This window comes from Pan paniscus, chromosome 18 (genome assembly GCF_029289425.2).
Source record: "Pan paniscus chromosome 18, NHGRI_mPanPan1-v2.0_pri, whole genome shotgun sequence".
In the NCBI taxonomy this organism is placed as follows: domain Eukaryota; kingdom Metazoa; phylum Chordata; class Mammalia; order Primates; family Hominidae; genus Pan; species Pan paniscus.
Genome location: NC_073267.2, coordinates 20,128,191 through 20,148,814, shown reverse-complemented (window position 1 = coordinate 20,148,814; position 20,624 = coordinate 20,128,191). Strand labels below are relative to the sequence as shown.

The window sequence follows — 20,624 nt, the reverse complement described above, 5'->3', positions numbered from 1 at the left end:
GAAGAAAATAAACTATTTCATTGTTGTCAGAAATGTAGTTCTTTTATTTTCCTGCCCCTCTCCCCTTTCTAAGTTTCTAGAATGTCAAGTAGGTAGAACATAGATGCTCCTTTTAGGATCTTTTGCTGTGAAATGGTCCACAGGTGAATGGCAGTAATATCTTAAAATGATTGGTCCCCTCTCTCTTTGTTTCCATCAAGGATACAGTTGATATATTAGTTGGATGGCATATAGATCATACTCAGAAACCTTCGCTCACGCAGCAGGTATCTGGTAAGTCTTGCAGCCTATACCAGTTATTTAAATACTGTCGGGGAGGAGCAGTGGTCCCCCAGTGACCACCTATCAATACCATTTCTTTAATAATGCAAGAAAACTAATTCAGAGAAATGTTTTATTGTAAATGAACATTACTTGTTAGCTAAATATATATTTTCAGAGGAAATTACTAGTAGGTGGGTAGAGTAAGTACAGACAGGACTTACCCAAGTTATTTGTAGTTTGTACTGGTAGGAAAGTATATGGTAAGAATATATTGTAGTGGCAATACCCTGAAGTGGACAATGGAAGATCCAAGTTATTTGTAACATTTTATTGTTTTTCTGGTAATTTTTTTAAAAAAGGAAATACAGGGTTAATTTGGAGAATTGTCATAAATGAGAAATGGTTTTGTTTCTCATTTTTTTGGAGTTAAGTGAATGACTAACGTGGCTCATTTGCACATTTCAGCTTGTTTCAAGTGTCATAGTTTCTCGTAACTTACTTGGTGTAATAAACTTTTGAAAAAGGATATTCAGGTGATAGTGGTCTGTTTCATTTTCACTGAGGAGATGAGTATACACCTTTAATGGTTAGATGTGGCCCTGGGATTAGCTGGGCCAATGGTAGATTGTGGCATTTTAGTCTTAAGTCATGTGTAGTGACAATATAGATATGAAATTTACTGAAAAAGTAAGGAAATAACATTTACCTGTTAATTTCTGCAGAAATTAAAGAGGTATTAATTAAAGAGGTATTGGTTAATCGTGATCAGCATGTTTAACAGTCTTAATTTTATGATATAGGACATGTTTTAGGGTATGCTGCTTGAAAACCAGATACCTCTTAAAACAAGCCTCTTATTTTTTTTTAATTTGGATTTTTTGGTGTTTTTTTCCCCCCTACCCTTTCACAATTTCTTATACGATTCCAAGGGTGGTTGCAGAGTTTGGAGCCATTTTGGGTAGCTGATCTTGCATTTTCTACTACTCTTCTTGGTCAGTTTCTAGAAGACATGGAAGCATATGCTGAGGTGAGTATATAGAAAGCTGTTTCTTAAAATTTTGGTTAAGAAAAAATCTTAAATTATGCTAGATTTATTTTAAAATGGCTCAGACCTCCTGACATTTAAGCAGAAATTACAAGCCCATTGCAATATTTTAAACATTTTTTTTTTTTTTTTGAGATGGAGTCTCGCTCTGTCACCCAGGCTGGAGTGCAATGGCACGATCTCGGCTCACTGCAACCTCCACCTCCTGGGTTCAAATGATTCTCCTGCCTCAGCCTCCCAAGTAGCTGGAATTACAGGTGCCCGCCACCATGCCCAGCTAATTTTTGTATTTTTAGTAGAGACAGGGTTTCACCATGTTGGCCAGGCTGGTCTCAAACTCCTGACCTCAGGTGATCCACCCTCGTCGGCCTCCCAAAGTGCTGGGATTATAGGCGTGAGCCCCCGTGCCCAGTCAATATTTTAAACATTTATTTCAGATGTGTTTAAGTTACCAGGAGAATTACTGAAGAGACTAAAAGAAACTTTGCAAGCTTCGTATTTCGCAAAGCTTTACATACTCTTGGTAGCTGGTATTTTTCTAAAGACATTTTTTGTTATTTATTTTTATTTTTTGTTCCTGGTCTTCAGAGTCTTAAAGCAAATTGATGTTGTGTTATAAAAAAACACAAAACACCAAAAGCCCCTAAAGATTTTCCTCTTACATATGTACAGGAGATCTTGAATCGTACTTTGGAGGACAAGCCTTGGCTTCAGCCAGCTTTTGTGGCTGTACGAATATAGCATAGGAGCTTTAAGAGTGCTGCTGAAGCCTCTGTTACTGGTACTTGGCTTTTCTGGCCCCACTGTCGTGGCTTAACTCTGTGCCATCGCTTATCTGAATCTCTTTGTGTTTCTCCCCTATTCAGATCAACCAATCAAGGCTCCCATAAAGATTTTAGCCTCATTTTGTTTTTTTCATCTTTGCTGCTTGTAGTCGACAGGAATTCAGTACCATTAGCTGTACTGATTTATTTACTCTTTCCTAGAAAAGCAAGGAAATGTTTCGCTTCTGTGTTGTTTTTTCTTTGCCCCCACACCTAGAACGTCTTTTTTTCACAGCCCACGTTTAAAGCTGATTTACCTCTCATAAGCCACACATTCTAGTTTGTAGAGATGCTTCCCCTTGTTATCCTTAAGATCTCATTCTCTTCTGTTATTTTGCTGCTTAATTTTAGGTAGATGCATACATTGGTTCTAGTATCCCAGTTTTTGCGAATCTTGTCCTTTGCATATATCGTACTTCCTCAGTTACACATCTGTAGACCAGGTCTTATAACCTCCCTTTGCTCTTCATGTGGATGCTCTTGGTTTGGAGGACTTACTGTTGAGTTGAGTGGCTCAAAGAATACCTAGAATGAGATTTTTAGCCAAAAACTAATTCAGGAGTGGCAAAAGCTTCCGTCTTCATTTATACCTACATATAACTAGAGCATATGTGCTAGAATTTATTTTTCCCCAACAGCTTTCTGAGTTGATTTAAGAGATTATTTCTTTAATTTGTTGTCTGTTGGGTTTAATGTTGGCTTTTTGAAATAATTAGGTAAAACCCATTTTTATATTTAGAGTCATGAATATTCTCATGGGCCACAGTTCTCTTTCTAAAAGCCTAAAAATCTATTCTAAAATGAATTGATTGAAATATTTTAGAGTTTTTTTTTTATTTAAAACAATGTACTACTTATTAAGAATGCTGTGAATTCACATCTAGGACCTCAGCCATGTGGCCTCTGGGGAATCAGTGGATGAAGATGTCCCTCCTCCATCAGTGTCATTACCAAAGCTGGCTGCGCTTCTCCGGGTATTTAGTACTGTGGTGAGGAGCATTGGGGAACGCTTCAGCCCAATTCGGGGTCCTCCAATTACTGAGGCATATGTAACAGATGTAAGTGCTTTTGGGCATTTCAAGTGTCATTCAAAAATAAAATTTTTACACTGTAAATGCTTCTCTTTACCAGGTGAACTGTTATTAATCCTTCATTTGTTTAGCATGTATGTATGTATGTATATATGTATATATTGTCTGACTGTTTTCTTGAATAACTAGAAAAGTAGGGAATCCTGTTATCTCTCATCCTCCTTTCATCCAACTCCCCTACCCTCCCATGACAAAAGGCCACTCTGAATTTTTAAATCTTATTCTTTCATTTTTAAATAATATTTCTTATAATTTTACTTTTAAATTTTTGGGTTTCCTTTTAGTTTTTCAACATATTACGAATAGCACACTATAGGAGAAGCCTCAGAAAGTAATCTTCTCTGAGCATAAGATGGAACTCATATGAAAACTTGTGTATCTTTATATTCTTTGATAGCCTGATATCAAAGAACATAAATTAAAAATGAGGTAGCTAGATTGCCACACTTCAGCAGCCTCAAACATTAGCTGCACTGTATGTAGCACATCCAATGAGGGTTCAGTGGAAAAGACACAAGAAATGAACCCCAGGCATTGTACTCTGCTTTGAATAAGGAGAAAGAAGCATGTGTGATACAGTCATAAAAGATTTAATCTAACTGATGAAAATTTTACTGTTAGGATAAAACTTGCTTTTAGGAGCATATACTTTTGCTGAACACGTTGCTAGATAAAATAGGATATTGATTATGTAGATATATAAAATTTTTAGTAAGTTGCGTACTTGAGCAGAAATGTCAGAACTTAAATGAAACCAGCATATTGGTATTTTAAACCAATACGGTTTCAAAATGGTTTAATATCTTTGCTTCATTTTTAATATCTAAAAGGTGGTTGTTTGAAGACTGTACGGAGTTGAAATAAAAAGCCATTAATTCAGACATAAAATAAAAGACATAATTTATAGGATAGGTGTATATTGATTTATGAGGATCTTTTAGGCCTTTGAGAATGGTAGAATGGTGGTTTTTTTTTTTTAATTTTATTTAATTTTATTTTTTTTTGGAGCTAGAGCCTCACTCTGTCACCCAGGCTGGAGTGTAGTAGAGCAATCATAGCTCACTGTAATCTTGAACTCTTGGGCCCATGTGAACCTCCCACCTCACTCAGCCCTACAAGCAAGTGTCACCATACCCAGCTTTTTTTTTTTTTTTCTTTTTAAAGTGGGGTGGTGCCATCACGACTCAGTGCAGTCTCTATCTCTTGGGCTCAAGTGATCTTCCCACTGTAGCTCCTGCTAATTTTTTATTTTTGTAGAGATGGGGTCTCAGTGTTTCCCAGGCTGGTCTTGAACTTTTGGCTTCAAGCAGTCTTCCCACCTCAGCCTCCCAAAGTGTTGGGATTATAGACATGAGCTACTGTGCATGGCCAAGAATGCTTCCCCCTCCGCGCCCCCCCCCTTTTTTTTTTTTGGAGACATTGTCTCTGTTGCCCAGGCTGGAGTGCAGTGGCACGATCTTGGCTCACTGCAGCCTTGACCTCCCAGGCTTAAGTGATCCTCCCACCTCAGCCTCTCAAGTAGTTGGGACTACTGGTGCAAGCCACCATGCCCAACTAATTTAAAAACAAATTTGGTAGAGATGAGGTGTTGTTATGTTGACATGGCTGGTCTCAAACTCCTGGACTCAAGAGAACCTTCCAGCTAATCCTGTCAAAGTGCTAGGATGATAGATGTGAGTCACTGTGCCTAACCTCCAAGGATACTTTTAATGAAAACTATGGGTAGACTAAATAAAATCCTGTATGTATTGGTTGTTAAATATTATAGAAATATTTTTTAACATTTGCTCTGTTTTCTCCCCTATTTTATTAGAAATTTAGTACACAGTTATTGGCCATTATAGTTAAGTGGGGGATTTTGTTTGTGTGTGTATTGGAAATAATATGATTTTTGAAGGTATTATGTGGTAAGCATGAGAGTGCTTATCTTTCAAAAGAGACCATCAGTAGATAGAAACTTTAATAAGCTTAAAGTGACTTGTATGTTTAGTTTTAAAAGATTGATTCCCAAAAGCCCAAGAGCTAGCTTGTAGTATGTGTGGGCAGGCTATTCCCATGCTGTCAATACCATTACTGTCGTGGTGGTGGTGTATTTCATGATAAAGATTCTGAGCTTCCGCCATTTGGTGACATTGGGAGAAACGAAGTTGGGTATATGGGAAATAGAGGATGGCAGATTCCATTTCCTGTCATAATAGCACTTTAGGATTTTTTAGCCAAGATCATGTTTACATACTGTACTAAAGATATCATTATTATTCAACTACTGAGAACTAGAATATTAAGAGACTGCTGGCAAGGCAAGCAGTTAATTTTCAGTTGAAATTGCATTAAATAAAAAGTATTTTCTTGCTTTGTGGAAGCACATGAATTTTTTTAAAAAGCTGCTTGTTTTCCCCATTTACAGGTTCTGTACAGAGTAATGAGATGTGTGACGGCTGCAAACCAGGTGTTTTTTTCTGAGGCTGTGTTGACAGCTGCTAATGAGTGTGTTGGTGTTTTGCTCGGCAGCTTGGATCCTAGCATGACTATACATTGTGACATGGTCATTACATATGGATTAGACCAACTGGAGAATTGCCAGACTTGTGGTACCGATTATATCATCTCAGTCTTGAATTTACTCACGCTGGTATGTGAATTATTCTTTTCCTTTTTAATGTGTTGGTTTATTCAGGCCCTTAAATCGATATGTAAGAAATTAAGGGCTTTGTCTGGGCATGGTGGCTCATGCTTGTAATCCCAGCGCTTTGGGAGGCCAAAGCAGAAGGATTGCTTGCATCCAGGAATTCTGGCACAGCTTGGGCAATGTAGTGAGACCCCATCTGTACAAAAAGTCAAAAATTAGCTTGGTGTAGTGGTGTGCACCTGTAGTCCTAGCTACTCGGGAGGCTGAGGGAAGGAGGATCGATTAAGCCCAGGAACTTGAGGTTGAAGAGCGCTCTGATTGTGCCACTGCACTCAGCCAAGGTGACAAAAAAAGGCCCTGTCTCCAAAAAAGAAAAAAAAATAAGGGCTTTTTTGCTTTATTATATTATTTTTTTAGAGTACATTCATTAGTCTTATAATCTATGCTTTCATTTTAGTGTCTATTTACTTTTATTTTTAATGCAATTTTTTTTTGAGACAGGGTCTCACTCTGTTGCACAGGAGGAAGTGCAGTGGCATGATTTTGGCTCACTGCAGCCTTGACCTCTTGGGTTCAGGTGATCCTCCCACCTCAGCCCCCAGGTAGCTAGGACTACAGGTGTGCACCACCACACCTGGCTAATTTTTTGTATTATTTTGTAGAGATGGAGTTTTGCCATGTTGCCCAGGCTGGTCTTGAATTCTTGGGTTCAAGCAATCCACCTGCCTTGGCCTCCCGAAGTACTGGGATTATAGGCATGAGCCACTCTGCCAGGCCTCTATTTTTGGTGGTTGATAGCTAGTCTCAGTGTAGCTTTACTCGTGTTTTTTGAGGAAACATTGCTCTATGCACCAGATTCTTTCTTTTTTTCTTTTCTTTTCTTTTTTTTTTTTTTTTGTCACAGGATCTTGCTGTATTCCCCTGGTTGGAGTGCAGCGGTACAATCAGAGCTCACTGCAGCCTCAAACTCCTGGGCTCAAGTGATCCTCCCCCTCAGCCTCCCGACTATCTGGGACTACAGATGCATGCCACCATGCCTGGCTAACCTTTGTATTTTTTGGAGAGAAGGGGTCTCACTACATTGTCTAGGCTGGCCTCAAATTCTTGGTCTCAAGTAATCCTCCTGCCTTGCCCTCCCAAAGTGCTGGGATTACAGGTGTGAGCAATCATGCCTGGCCTCCTTTAATTTCTTTCTTTTTTTTTTTGTTGAGACGGAGTCTCGCTCTTTTGCCCAGGCTGGAGTGCAGTGGCACAATTGTATTTTTAGTAGAGACGGGGTTTCACCGTGTTAGCCAGGATGGTCTCGATCTCCTGACCTCGTGATCTGCCTGCCTTGGCCTCCCAAAGTGCTGAGATTACAGGCGTGAGCCACCGCGCCCGGCCGGCCTCCTTTAATTTCTTAACCATAAATATCCCCCCCCCACTTTTATTATGGACATTCTGAAGCACATAAAAATAGGGAGCATAGTATAATAAATTTGTACATATTTAACACTCAGCTTCTATAATTAGAAACAAATGGCCCATCTGGTTTCATCTAGGCCTCTTTGCTATCCTTTCATCTCCAACTGGAGTATTTTAAAGCAAATTCTAGATGACATTCTGCTGAGCATTTCTGCCAGAATTACACCTCTTTTTACTAATGTGAAAAAATGCCCATGATAACTGTAAAATACGTGTGTCCTATTTAGGTGTCTAAACACTTTAATGTCACAGTATTAAGGCCTTAAAATATAGCTTAGATATATTTTTCTAAATTAAAAGACTTTATTTTTTAGATATACAGAAAATTGAGCAGAAAACAATGAGTTCCCATATACCTTCTTCATCCCAACAGTTTCCCCCTCATTAACATATTGTGTTAGTGTGGTACATTTATTACAAAGGAGTGAATATTGATATATTATTATTAACTAATTTTATAGTTTACTTTGTGTTATGTATTCTATGGACTTTAACATGTGTAATGACATGTATCCCCTATTACCAGTATCATACAGGATAGTTTCACTTCCCTAAAAATCTTTTATGTTCCACCCACTCCTTCCTCGTTCCCTCTCCCCACTCCTCCCTCCCTCCATCTTAAGCCCATGGCAACCCCTGATCTTTTTACTGTCTTCATCATTTTGCCTTTTCCAGAATGCCATGTAGTTGGAGTCATATAGTATGTAGCCTTTTCAATTGGCTTCTTTCACTTACCAGTGTGCATTTAAGGTTTCTCCATGTCTTTTTGTAATTTGAGAAGCTCATTTTTTAAAAATTTTATTCTTTTAGATTGTTGAACAGATAAATACGAAACTGCCGTCATCATTTGTAGAAAAACTGTTTATACCATCATCTAAACTACTATTCTTGCGTTATCATAAAGAAAAAGAGGTAAGTAATACATTGATAATGAATTTTGACAACTTGAGTCACTGAAGAGTTGGACCTAATGTTGCTTACCAGGCTATATAAGTGAAATTGAGTGAAATGTGAAATGTTTGATTTAGAGTATAGTGATTGTATTTGTTCTTTTAAGTTTGTATTTCTTGATAATCATACTGAATACTTTCATGAATGATGTGCCAGATACTCTTTTCAGACTATGCATCTTTTGCTGTTATTAAATTTATTAAATTTTCATAAGGGTAAAACAAGTTGACACATTTATAAAGTTATAAATTAAGAAGTACTGTATCTTTTGTAAACAAAAATGACTGGCTTTTCAACCACCCCCTAGTCAAATCCACCACAGACTTTCCTGGTAGATTTAAGAAACCCAGTCTTAAACTGATGTTTGCATATGTCTTTTGATGTTGATTAATTAAAAAAAAAAAAAACGGCCATTTCGGAAATTTCCTGTTGACAGTTTTCATTTATAGTACTCTATTTGTGATAAAACTTTATAGACTTGAAATAGTATACTGATCTGTGTCAGTTTTCTGATTGGTTTTTAAAAAGTTAAAATATTAAGTGCTACGGACAGTGAATTGATCAATCTTAAATTTATTTGTATCATCAGCACTAATACAGATAGTGATTTATTTTCCATATAATTTTAGAAGATTTATTTTCCATTTATCACTTCCTTGAATTTTTTGTTTTTTAGGTTGTTGCTGTAGCCCATGCTGTTTATCAAGCAGTGCTCAGCTTGAAGAATATTCCTGTTTTGGAGACTGCCTATAAGTTAATATTGGGAGAAATGACTTGTGCCCTAAACAACCTCCTGCACAGTCTACAACTTCCTGAGGCCTGTTCTGAAATAAAACATGAGGCTTTTACGAATCATGTGTTCAATGTAGACAATGCAAAATTTGTAGTTATATTTGACCTCAGTGCCCTGACTACAATTGGAAATGCCAAAAACTCACTAATAGGGGTGAGTCTTTAATTGTAATGACTTTGTTTTATCCACAGTTAAGCCTTTTCTCATTACATATTTATGTATTTCACTGTCATGTCAAGATGTCTGCAGAATCACTGTGTGTAACAAACAGCCATATTTAAGACATGCCTGGATAAATAAAATTGGTAGGAATGTTTTCTTGCCATTATATTTAACTTTTCTTCTTCTTTTTCCTTGACAAATCTTGATAAGTTTTTTTATATTAGTTTTATTTTCTAGAAAATGTCTTATGAATTTCTCCTATTTGCTCTAGCATGCTTACAGAAAATGTCAGTGTTTCTTACAGCTCAAATTTGTGTAGTTGTTTTAAAATGCGGTCTCTTTCTTCTTCCCCTGGTACTTTTTTCTTTCTGTCTACTGAAGTTAGTTCTTATACATGGTCTTATATTTTGGCTGTCTCTTTTCCCTAGGAACATTCATACAGGTTGAATATTCCTTATCTGAAATACTTGGGACTGGAAGTGTTTTGGATTTTGGATTTTGGAATACTTTTTTTTTTTTTTTGGAGACGGAGTTTTACTCTTGTTGCCCAGGCTGGAGTGCAATGGCGTGATCTTGGCTCGCTGCAACCTCCGCCTCCCGGGTACAAGCGATTCTCCTATTTCAGCATCCCAAGTAGCTCGGATTACAGGCATGCACCACCATGCCTGGCTAATTTTTTTGTATTTAGTAGAGATGGGTTTTCACCATGTTAGCTGGGCTGGTTGTGAACTCCTTACCTCAGGTGATCCACCTGCCTTGGCCTCCCAAAATGCTGGGATTACAGGTGGGCACCACCATGCCCAGCCGGATTTTGGAGTATTTTCATAACACTTACTGATGAGCATCCCTAATCTGAAAATCCTGAATCTAAAATGCTCCAAAATTTGAAACTTTTTGAGCACCAGTATGATGCCCCAAGTGGGAAATCCCACACCTGATCTCATGTGATGAGTCCTAACTGTTGTATGCACAAAATTATTTAAAATATTGCATAAAATGACCTTCAGGCTATGAATAGAAGGTGTCTATGAAACATAAGTGAATTTCGTGTTTAGACTTGGGTCCCATCCTCCACATATCTCATTTTATATATATGCAAGTATTCTCAAATCCAAAAATATACAAAGTCTGAAACACTTCTGGTCCCAAGCATTATGAATGAGGGATACTCAACCCGTAGTCTTTCTTTTGGGGCGAGGGGGGAGAAGGCTTTTTTTTTTTTTTGAGACAGAGTCATGCTGTTGTCGCCTGGGCTGGAGTGCAGTGGTGCAGTCTCGGCTCACTGCCACCTCTGCCTCCTGGGTTCCAGCAATTCTCCTGCCTGAGCCTCCCGAGCAGCTGAGATTACAGACACCTACCACTACGACGGGCTAATTTTTGTATTTTTAGTAGAGACTTGGTTTCACCATGTTGGCCAGGCTGGTCTCAAACTCCTGACCTCAGGTGATCCACCCGCCTCAGCCTCCCAAAGTGCTGGAATTACAGGCGTGAGCCACCGCGCCCAGCCTGCTTTTTTTTTTTTTTTAAGTAATTCGACATGGCCCTGCTCTTGATTTGTATTTATTGTTTATGGTTTGTGTATTTCTTCTTCCTATTGGACCACACAGAGTTGAAAAACATTCTTTTTAATAGAAAGTAATAGGTGTAGGCTGGGCATGGTTGCTGACACCTGTAAACCCAGCACTCTGGGAGGCCAAGTCGGGCTGATCACTTGTGGTCAGGAGTTTGAGACCAGCCTGGCCAACATGGTGAAACCTCGCCTCTACTAAAAATAGAAAAATTAGCCAGGGGTGGTGGTGCACACCTGTAATCCTAGCTACTTTGGAGGCTAAGTTAGGAGAATTGCTTGAACCCAGGAAGTGGAGGTTGCAGTGAGCTGAGATCACACCACCGCACTCCAGCCTGGGCTACAGAACTAGACTCTGTCTCAAAAGAAAAAAAAACAGAAAGAAAGTAATGGACATAATTAGGGAATAAAGTTCTTAGGAGGAAAAAGGTAAAACTTGATGTTTGCGCTTACATGTGCTCTGGGTTGTTTGATTGGATTGCCTTGTATAATTCCATAGCTGCTTCGCTTATTACCAGTTACAGCTTATGTTTGAAGTCACAATAAACTCTTCTTCAAACACGAAAGCTTGATTTTTGAGGAATTCACATTATTTACAGATTCAGAGATGTTTATGTCCTGTACTCTAGAAATGAGAAAGTGGTGGGGATGGGGGCAGTCAGGTGGAATGGAGTGTCTTGGCAGTGTAAAGGAAAAAGATGGATGGAAAAGGTGTAGAGTGGCAGGGTGTGCCTTTGTTTCCTTATTGAACAGGGCACCTTGCCATTTACAGTATATGGAAAATTGAGGAAATACAGTCTACTTCCGCAAAAGGCACATACAGAGGGCTTTGTTTAGACCAGAGATCGGCAAACTATGGTCCATGGGCCAAATACAGCCCAGCACTTGTTTTTTGTTTGTTATTTTAAATGTATAATTAACTGATTTTTAGTATATTCACAGAAGTGTACAACCATCACAACACTAGTGCCTGTTTTTGTAAAGAACGTTCTCATTGGGCTGGGCGCAGTGGTTCACGCCTGTAATCCCTCAGGAGACCGAGGGGGGCAGATCACCTGAGCTCAGGAGTTCAAGACCAGCCTGGCCAACATGGTGAAACTCTATCTCTACTAAAAAAATACAAAAGTTAGCAGGGCATGGTGATGGGCGCCTGTAATCCCAGCTCCTTGGCAAACTGAGGCAGGGAGAATTGCTTGAACCCTGGAGGTGGAGGTTGCAGTGAGCCAAGATCGCACCATTGCACTCCAGCCTGGGCAACAGAGCAAGAGACTCTGACTCAAAAAAGAAAGTTTTCTTGGAACACAGGTACTCTCATTCCTGTGGTTTGTGTGTGGCTGGTGTTTTGTTTTGTTTTGAGAGAGAGAGTCTTAACTTTGTCATCTAGGCTGGAGTGCAGTGGTACGATCTCGGGTCACTGCAACCTCTGCCTCCCAGGTTCAAGCGATTCTCCTGCCTCAGCCTCCCGAGTAGCTGGGATTACAAGTGTGTGCCACCATGCCCAGCTAATTTTTGTAATTTTAGTAGAGATGGGGTCCCGCTGTGTTGCCCAGGCTGGTTTCAAACTCCTGGGCTCAAGTGATCTGCCCACCTTAGCCTCCCAAAGTGCTAGGATTACAGGTGTGAGCCACAACACCTGACCTGTGGCTGTTTTCTTACTGTAGCGATAGACGAGGAGTTGCTGCATTACATAGAGATGGTATATTGCACGCAAAGGCTTTACTGACTTCATAAAAAAGTGTTTGTCCCAGGTTTAGTGTACTAGATCCCTTCCAATCTGTAATTTTAATTTAAAAATGTCCAGATACCCCTATTTTGAAGGATAAACTCTGTATGCTTGTGCTTATTTTGGAGAAGCCATAAACTTACTTTGTTTTGTACATGATCAGATGTGGGCGCTATCTCCAACTGTCTTTGCACTTCTGAGTAAGAATCTGATGATTGTGCACAGTGACCTGGCTGTTCACTTCCCTGCTATTCAGTATGCTGTGCTCTACACATTGTATTCTCATTGTACCAGGTACTGTATTTACAAATTTTTCTTAAGAAAAGAACCCCACAAAACATTTTATTTTTTTAATGGATAGATTTTAAAGATGTGTGTTGATTTAACTTTGGACTTGCTTGCTTTCTTTGATTAAAGATGAAAAGATAATCTGTGCTTTGTCTTTCAGGCATGATCACTTTATCTCTAGTAGCCTCAGTTCTTCCTCTCCTTCTTTGTTTGATGGAGCTGTGATTAGCACTGTAACTACGGCTACAAAGAAACATTTTTCAATTATATTAAATCTTCTGGGAATATTACTTAAGAAAGATAACCTTAACCAGGACACGAGGTAACAGATATTATATAGTATTAACTATTCCTCACTTTGTTAATTTGCCTTTATAATTTGAGAATAAGAAATGTGGATTACAAAAAATTTTTTAAAATGTGGATTATAGAGGTGAGGTAGAGCAGCTTCTTTATTGTCAAACACCTTATAATTTGGTTTTATTATTTAATCTAGGCTTTCTTATTCTTTCTGAAAAGAAATACATGAAAAACCTCACTCCCCCACCCCCCAGTGTTTCATAGAAGAATATATATAGATTTTTAATATTCTTTGCTTTTTTTTTTGAGACGGAGTTTTGCTCACTGCAACCTCTGCCTCCTAGGTTCAAGCAATTCTCCTGCCTCAGCCTCCCAAGTAGCCGTGATTACAGGTGCCCGCCACCACACCCAGCTAATTTTTGTATTTTTAGTAGAGATGGTGTTTCACCATGTTGTTGGCCAGGCTGGTCTTGAACTCCTGACCTCAGGTAAGCCACCACGCCCGGCCTCTTTGCTATTATCATGCTGCGTTGGGAGGTTTTCTTAAAAGGCACACAACAATTTTGACAGTAATTTCTATAGTTTCATTTTTTATTTTTATTTTTTATTGTTTGAGATGTTTGAAAAACCAAGAGAAGACCAATGTAAGAAGACTAGGCTTTTAATGTTTTTTGGTTTTTGTTTTTTTTAATGTACAGTCAACTGTATATTTTGTGTTTCAGGAAACTGTTAATGACTTGGGCTTTGGAAGTAGCTGTTTTAATGAAGAAGTCTGAAACATACGCACCTTTATTCTCTCTCCCGTCTTTCCATAAATTTTGCAAAGGCCTTTTAGCCAACAGTAAGACTCTGCTTTTTTTTTTCTATTTTGTTTATCAATCCTTAAAAGGGTTTTTGGTAATGGGAGATGGTCATGAATCGAGCTCTTTTCCTGACCTGAAGATGTGTAATCCTCATTTTAATGACAGATACACAGTCTTGATTTTTTTTCATTCTTAGTATTAGAAAAATATTTTGAAGTGATTGTCACATTTTTAAGCTTACGTGAATGTTTATAGTTTGCATATACTTTTACATTTTCTCTCAGAAAAAGTTTTGTGTGATGACCCATCAGTTACATTACGTGGGTTTTGTTGAATGTATCATTTTTCCAAATGTGACAGTCAGTGAGAATTCTGGACAAGAATAGTGCCTAGTCTATAGTAGGCACTCACTCTTTGTTGAATGAATGAATGGATTCAGATAATTATGACAAACTGGGATATAATTTCTTTTGGCCAGCTGAAAGTAACTGTCTTTTAATGTTTAATAGCTCTCGTTGAAGATGTGAATATCTGTCTGCAGGCATGCAGCAGTCTACATGCTCTGTCCTCTTCCTTGCCAGATGATCTTTTACAGAGGTATGAAATTAAGATCATGTCTTTTGACATTAACCCTAATAACCTGGAAATGTTAACACACCTGCTTTGTCTATTTCGTTCTTTCATAGATGTGTTGATGTTTGCCGTGTTCAACTAGTGCACAGTGGAACTCGTATTCGACAAGCATTTGGAAAACTGTTGAAATCAATTCCTTTAGATGTTGTCCTAAGGTATAACAGTTGTTTTGGAGCAAAGACATTCTGTGATATTTACAGCCTCTACTGGTTGTCTACTTTAGGAGAAGACAGATCACCTATTAGAGCATTAATGACACATCTTTTATGGCCCTGCTTGTCAGTGATTGAAGTGATGTCAAATAATCGAATTTTGCAGGTCTGCAAAAAAATTAAAAATTTTTAATGAGCTTTATAGGCTCGCAATAATTAGTATAGAATAACTCATGTAGTGCCAAAATATGTTTCTTAGTAGCTCAGATATTTGAAAAACTAAACAGTAATCTTTTATTGTTTTTGATCAAGTTGATTTGGGAGCTTTAAGAGCCTAAACTTGATCCTTTTTTAATACATAAGCATAATGATTGGGTTTTTATGTTCACATGTTTGATATGCCTCCCTCAAATCCTCTTATGATGTCGGCACATTACCCATCTGAGGTGAATAAAGGATCTAAAGTTGTAATCACATCTCTGTATCCATTTTAAAGTCTCAATTTTACTATATTTTTACCTCCAGTGAGTTAATAAGTAAATAATCCACTTACAGTATGTGCTAACCTTTTAAGCTAAAATATTTTGCATAACAACTTTATTTTCTGTCTACAGCAATAACAATCACACAGAAATTCAAGAAATTTCTTTAGCATTAAGAAGTCACATGAGTAAAGCACCAAGTAATACATTCCACCCCCAAGATTTCTCTGATGTTATTAGTTTTATTTTGTATGGGAACTCTCATAGAACAGGGTAAGGCATTTCTTTGACTCTTTTATCTGGGAAACGTAATTTTAAGATTCTCTTGACTTGCAGTTTTGAAGAGAAAATATGTTTGGGGGTGGCAGAGTATCAAGTAACATTCTTCTCATATGGGTTATTTCAGTTTTCATCAATAGGAAAATTGCTTTGAAGATAGCATCTGTAGAAACAAAAATGGGCTTTGAAATTGAGTAATGAAATGTGGTTAACAGTTAACTGATGTGATGTCATTAACACTTTGGGGAATGGGGTGGGGGTGGAGATACTCTAGACATGCTTAGTTGAATTGAGTGAGTTTCATTCCTGACTGGCATAAGCCATTTACCCTAATCATCCTTCCACACTGTACCTCAACCTGTTAACTATAAAAGACCTCAAAACGAGAGGGGGGACACAATGCTTCTCAGTTTCATAGGTTTTGCCTTTTTTGGAGTAGGGAAAATTACAGTTCCTTATTCCTATTCCCCTTGCATTTTTTTTTTTCATTATTAAAATGAAGTTGTCATTGTCTTTTAAATATGAAACTGCTTTTCCCAGGAAGGACAATTGGTTGGAAAGACTGTTCTATAGCTGCCAGAGACTGGATAAGCGTGACCAGTCAACAATTCCACGCAATCTCCTGAAGACAGATGCTGTCCTTTGGCAGTGGGCTATATGGGAAGCTGCACAATTCACTGTTCTTTCTAAGCTGAGAACCCCACTGGGCAGAGCTCAAGACACCTTCCAGACAATTGAAGGTAACTCACTCAAGCTTTGTGATGTGAATACTTTCAAAGCCTTATTAAGAAATAATGGATTTTTAAATCTTTGTTAAAGATTTGAGAGTATATGATTTTTTTGAAAAAAGTCAATAATTTTCAGGTATGTTTGTTAGAATAAGCTTTCACTGAATAATTGCATTGGAAATATGTTTTTTTTTCCCCAAAACTTAGGGAGTTGTGTGGAAAAAATATATATTTTTTCCCCTAAAATGAAAGATCTTTCATGTTGGGATTTTTTATTTTTAAATGATGGGTAGACAGAGGATACTTGATAAATGTGAATTTGTCATAAAAAATTCACACTTATTCTAGGAACTTTAAGATTTTTAAAAATTCAGAATGTTGTCTTTGCTTTCAGGTATCATTCGAAGTCTCGCAGCTCACACATTAAACCCTGATCAGGATGTTAGTCAGTGGACAACTGCAGACAATGATGAAGGCCATGGTAACAACCAACTTAGACTTGTTCTTCTTCTGCAGTATCTGGAAAATCTGGAGAAATTAATGTATAATGCATACGAGGGATGTGCTAATGCATTAACTTCACCTCCCAAGGTTGGTTTCCATGAGATAGTGTTGTTTTATAGCAGTTTCATGGTCACAGCTGGCAGTATGTGCAGAGCTGAAATCACAATAGACTTGTGTATTTGATTTATATATAGGTGAGACATCCTTACCTACAAATTGAACCAGTCCTGAGCTTTTCTTTCTCTTCTCGTAAAGGTCATTAGAACTTTTTTCTATACCAATCGCCAAACTTGTCAGGACTGGCTAACGCGGATTCGACTCTCCATCATGAGGGTAGGATTGTTGGCAGGCCAGCCTGCAGTGACAGTGAGACATGGCTTTGACTTGCTTACAGAGATGAAAACAACCAGCCTATCTCAGGTAAAGTGGTGTGTTTGAAATTCATTTTAAGTCTGTTAATAAGAAAAACATGGTTTAATTCCTTTGGTATGATTTAATCTATGGATAAAATAAGTTAAAGCTTGGATTCATTTTCAAAGGTTTTGATCCTGTATTTTGTAAAAGCAACAACTGCCAGAGTTGCAGTGTTAGAAGTTAAAATAGGCCGGGCGCGGTGGCTCATGCCTGTAATCCCAGCACTTTGGGAGGCAGAGGCGGGCGGATCATGAGGTCAGGAGATCGAGACCATCCTGGCTAACACAGTGAAACCCCGCCTCTACTAAAAATACAAAAAATTAGCCGGGCGTGGTGGCAGGCGCCTGTAGTCCCAGCTACTCAGGAGGCTGAGGCAGGAGAATGGCGTGAACCCGGGAGGCGGAGCTTGCAGTGAGCCGAGATCGCGCCACTGCACTCCAGCCTGGGCGACAGAGCGAGACTCCATCTCAAAAAAAAAAAAAAGTTAAAATAATGTTCATGTTTTTGTTTATGTTAAAACAATATTCATGTTAGAACACGTTAAAACTATATTTCTTACGTGCAAAGTTTAGAACTTTAAAGGTAGTTCTGAAAATTTGTTTATGGGAGAAATTATTTATTTATTTATTTATTTATTTTTTGAGACACAGTTTCACTTTGTCGCCCAGGCTGGAGTGCAGTTGTGCGATCTTGGCTCACTGTCACCTCTGCCTCTCAGGTTCAAGCCTCTTCTTGCCTCTGTCCCTGGGATTACAGGCACCCGCCACCATACCCGGCTAAGTTTTGTGTTTTTAGTAGAGACAGGGTTTCACCATGTTGGCCAGGCTGGTCTCGAACTCCTGACCACAAGTGATCTGCCCACCTCGGCCTTCCAAAGTGCTGGGATTACAGGCATGAGCCACTGCACTTGGCCAGGAGAAATTGTTTTTATAACGTATGACAAATGCTTGAGTAATTCCTGGCTTGAAAGTGGGCTCACAATAAATAACTGGAATCCAAAAATAACAAAATGTTTAGCAATTCAGGTAATGTCAAGCCGTATTCCAACACATGAAGTTAATCATTCTTTAATTCCTGTTTATTTATATTTAATTTTTGTTTTCTTTTTACTCCATGTGTTATTCCTACAGAGGTCACAGGTTGAATGTTTGGGTAACTTTGGGGTGGGGGTGCAAACATCCATGTGCTGCTAATGTTCTGTTAGTCACCCTTTGTGGCTATTTTATATGTAACATTTTAAAGAATTCTGAGCTAAATAATGTGAAAATTGTGAAAATAATTGTTAAATACATTTGGCTTTAAGCAGGCACAGACTGTGATCAGTTGTAAATTTTATAGGGATTTATGTTTTAATGGTATTGGGTGACTAACTTTTCTGAATGCGTTTTCAGGGGAATGAATTGGAAGTAACCATTATGATGGTGGTAGAAGCACTATGTGAACTTCATTGTCCTGAAGCTATACAGGGAATTGCTGTCTGGTCGTCATCTATTGTTGGAAAAAATCTTCTGTGGATTAACTCAGTGGCTCAACAGGCTGAAGGGAGGTAGGTTGGAGGGAAGGAAATGGGTGATAGAATTACTTTATGTTTAAGTTCTGTGTATTACTCACTGACATTGTAGCCAAATCTTAAAACAGCTTTGTTTGCTTTCAGCATTGAAGCTTGCTATAAATCACTTCACCAGGAGGCATCTTCAGTTTGTTCTTTAGTTAGCAGCAATACTGGAGTGCCTTTCTTACTGAAGAATTAGTGGCAAATCACACTGTAAAACAAGACCTGTCAGTTATTTTATAAATGCTTTTGAACTTGATCCCTAGTTGAGCTCCTTCCCCCTCAGAGTCTGATACAAATTACCCTTTATTGTCAGAGTATTTGCTCATTAGTCCTGTGAACTCTACATTCGGACTCATTGCTTCCTCCAGGTAGAGGAGCTTGTACCATAATATTCTGTGTCCATTTATGTTAGTTTAATGAAATCTTGCGAATTTAGGAAAATAAAAGAACTGCTCATACTTCCATATCTTTGTAGTAACTTCTGTTGTGTGTCCTTTTGTAGTTCCATATTTCCATATCCATATGCTTTGTAATTCTTTTTTCTTTCATGTCGTTTTCACCACTCTTCACCAAAACAGCAGCGTACATAGGCACATGGTTTTATGATCTGTTTTTCCCACTCAATATTAAAAAAAAAAAAAATTTGCCATGTTAGGCTGGGTTCGGTGGCTTACATCTGTATTCCCAGCACTTTGGGAGGCTGAGGCAGGTGGATCACCTGAGGTCAGGAGTTTGAGACTAGCCTAACATGGTGAAACCCCGTCTCTACTAAAAATACAAAAAATATTAGTGGGGTGTGGTGGCACATGCCTGTAATCCCAGCTACTTGGGAGGCTGAGGCAGGAGAATCGGTTGAACCCGGAAGGCGGAGGTTGCTGTGAGCCCAGGTTATGCCACTGCCCTCCAGCCTGGGCAACAAGAGCGAAACTCTGTCTCAAAAAAAAAAAAAAAAAATTGCCATGTTAAATATTCTACAGTGTTATTTTTAATAAAGATTTGTATTTATGAGTGTACCATAATTTAATATTTCTTACTGTTGGGCATTAAGGTTGTTTCTGATTTTTTTTTTTTACTAAATGTACCATAGCACTTAATATCTTTGCTTATATTTCTGATTACTTTCTTGGAATCCATTCTCATAAACTGATTTACTAGAAGAAAGGCTGCCAAACCATAAGTCTTATGATATATTCTATTGCTAAGCTACTCTACAGAAGAGATGGCTACAGTTTATACCCTTAATAATAGAGTACCCCCTTCCCTTCATCTTTGTGGATACTGAGAGTCACTGAGAAACAAGAATGCTGCCACCACCGTCAGCGAAAATAGTTATTGTACTTTACATTTCTATATTTATTAATGACTAATAGTAGAAGTTGCCCCATATAGTGACCTTTTGTGATTTTTTAAAACATGGATCATGTCTTCATGGCCTCTCAATTTTTCCTGTGTTAATCTGTGAAATTTTATGAAATACTAAGATTGTTGATGCTATCCAATTTCTTGATTTATAATTTGTTTTTAATGTTTAATGTTGTATTTCAGCATTATGCATCTAGATCTGTTACATGTGCATCTTTTCTTGGATTTTATCCTTCTACAAAGCCTTTCCACACACTGACATCAGTTACTTATCAATATTTTCCACTAGTTCTTTTATACTGTCTTACATTTTTTTAAAAACATTTAACCACTTTTAAATTTAGTTTCATAGTTGTGAGGAAGACATCAAATCTTCCCCCACCATAGTCGACTCACTGTTTTAGCTCAGTTTATTCTTGCACCATTTTTTGTGGGAGGGGGAAAATGAGATACGTGTGTTTAAAATAAGACTCCTTTGGGGCTGGGCGCGGTGGCTCACGCCTGAAATCCCAGTACTTGGGGAGACTGAGGTGAGCAGATCGCTTGAGTCCAGGAGTTTGAGACCACCCTGGCCAACATAGCAAAACCTTGTTTTAGCCAGGTGTGGTGGT

The 20,624-nt window shown here is 38.3% G+C and overlaps 1 protein-coding gene and 1 non-coding gene across 5 annotated transcripts in view; both read left to right on the top strand.

The window, feature by feature from the left end:
- The window catches only part of SMG1 (SMG1 nonsense mediated mRNA decay associated PI3K related kinase), a 115,475-nt gene that overhangs the window by 41,177 nt on the left and 53,674 nt on the right, over nucleotides 1-20,624 (top strand). For all 4 annotated transcript variants that reach the window (XM_055100222.2, XM_063598472.1, XM_055100224.2 and 1 more), the window contains 16 exons: nucleotides 201-273; nucleotides 1,194-1,291; nucleotides 3,018-3,191; nucleotides 5,632-5,856; nucleotides 8,128-8,229; nucleotides 8,945-9,214; nucleotides 12,677-12,807; nucleotides 12,962-13,123; nucleotides 13,824-13,942; nucleotides 14,414-14,501; nucleotides 14,591-14,692; nucleotides 15,304-15,444; nucleotides 15,991-16,190; nucleotides 16,573-16,769; nucleotides 16,938-17,102; nucleotides 18,488-18,642. In XM_055100222.2, coding sequence (XP_054956197.2) covers nucleotides 201-273; nucleotides 1,194-1,291; nucleotides 3,018-3,191; nucleotides 5,632-5,856; nucleotides 8,128-8,229; nucleotides 8,945-9,214; nucleotides 12,677-12,807; nucleotides 12,962-13,123; nucleotides 13,824-13,942; nucleotides 14,414-14,501; nucleotides 14,591-14,692; nucleotides 15,304-15,444; nucleotides 15,991-16,190; nucleotides 16,573-16,769; nucleotides 16,938-17,102; nucleotides 18,488-18,642 — 2,402 coding nt within the window. The remainder of the gene's footprint in view (nucleotides 1-200; nucleotides 274-1,193; nucleotides 1,292-3,017; nucleotides 3,192-5,631; nucleotides 5,857-8,127; nucleotides 8,230-8,944; nucleotides 9,215-12,676; nucleotides 12,808-12,961; nucleotides 13,124-13,823; nucleotides 13,943-14,413; nucleotides 14,502-14,590; nucleotides 14,693-15,303; nucleotides 15,445-15,990; nucleotides 16,191-16,572; nucleotides 16,770-16,937; nucleotides 17,103-18,487; nucleotides 18,643-20,624) is intronic.
- On the top strand, nucleotides 15,033-15,136 carry LOC129394347 (small nucleolar RNA U13). The gene has a single exon (XR_008621550.1). It is a non-coding gene; the product is annotated as a small nucleolar RNA U13 (small nucleolar RNA).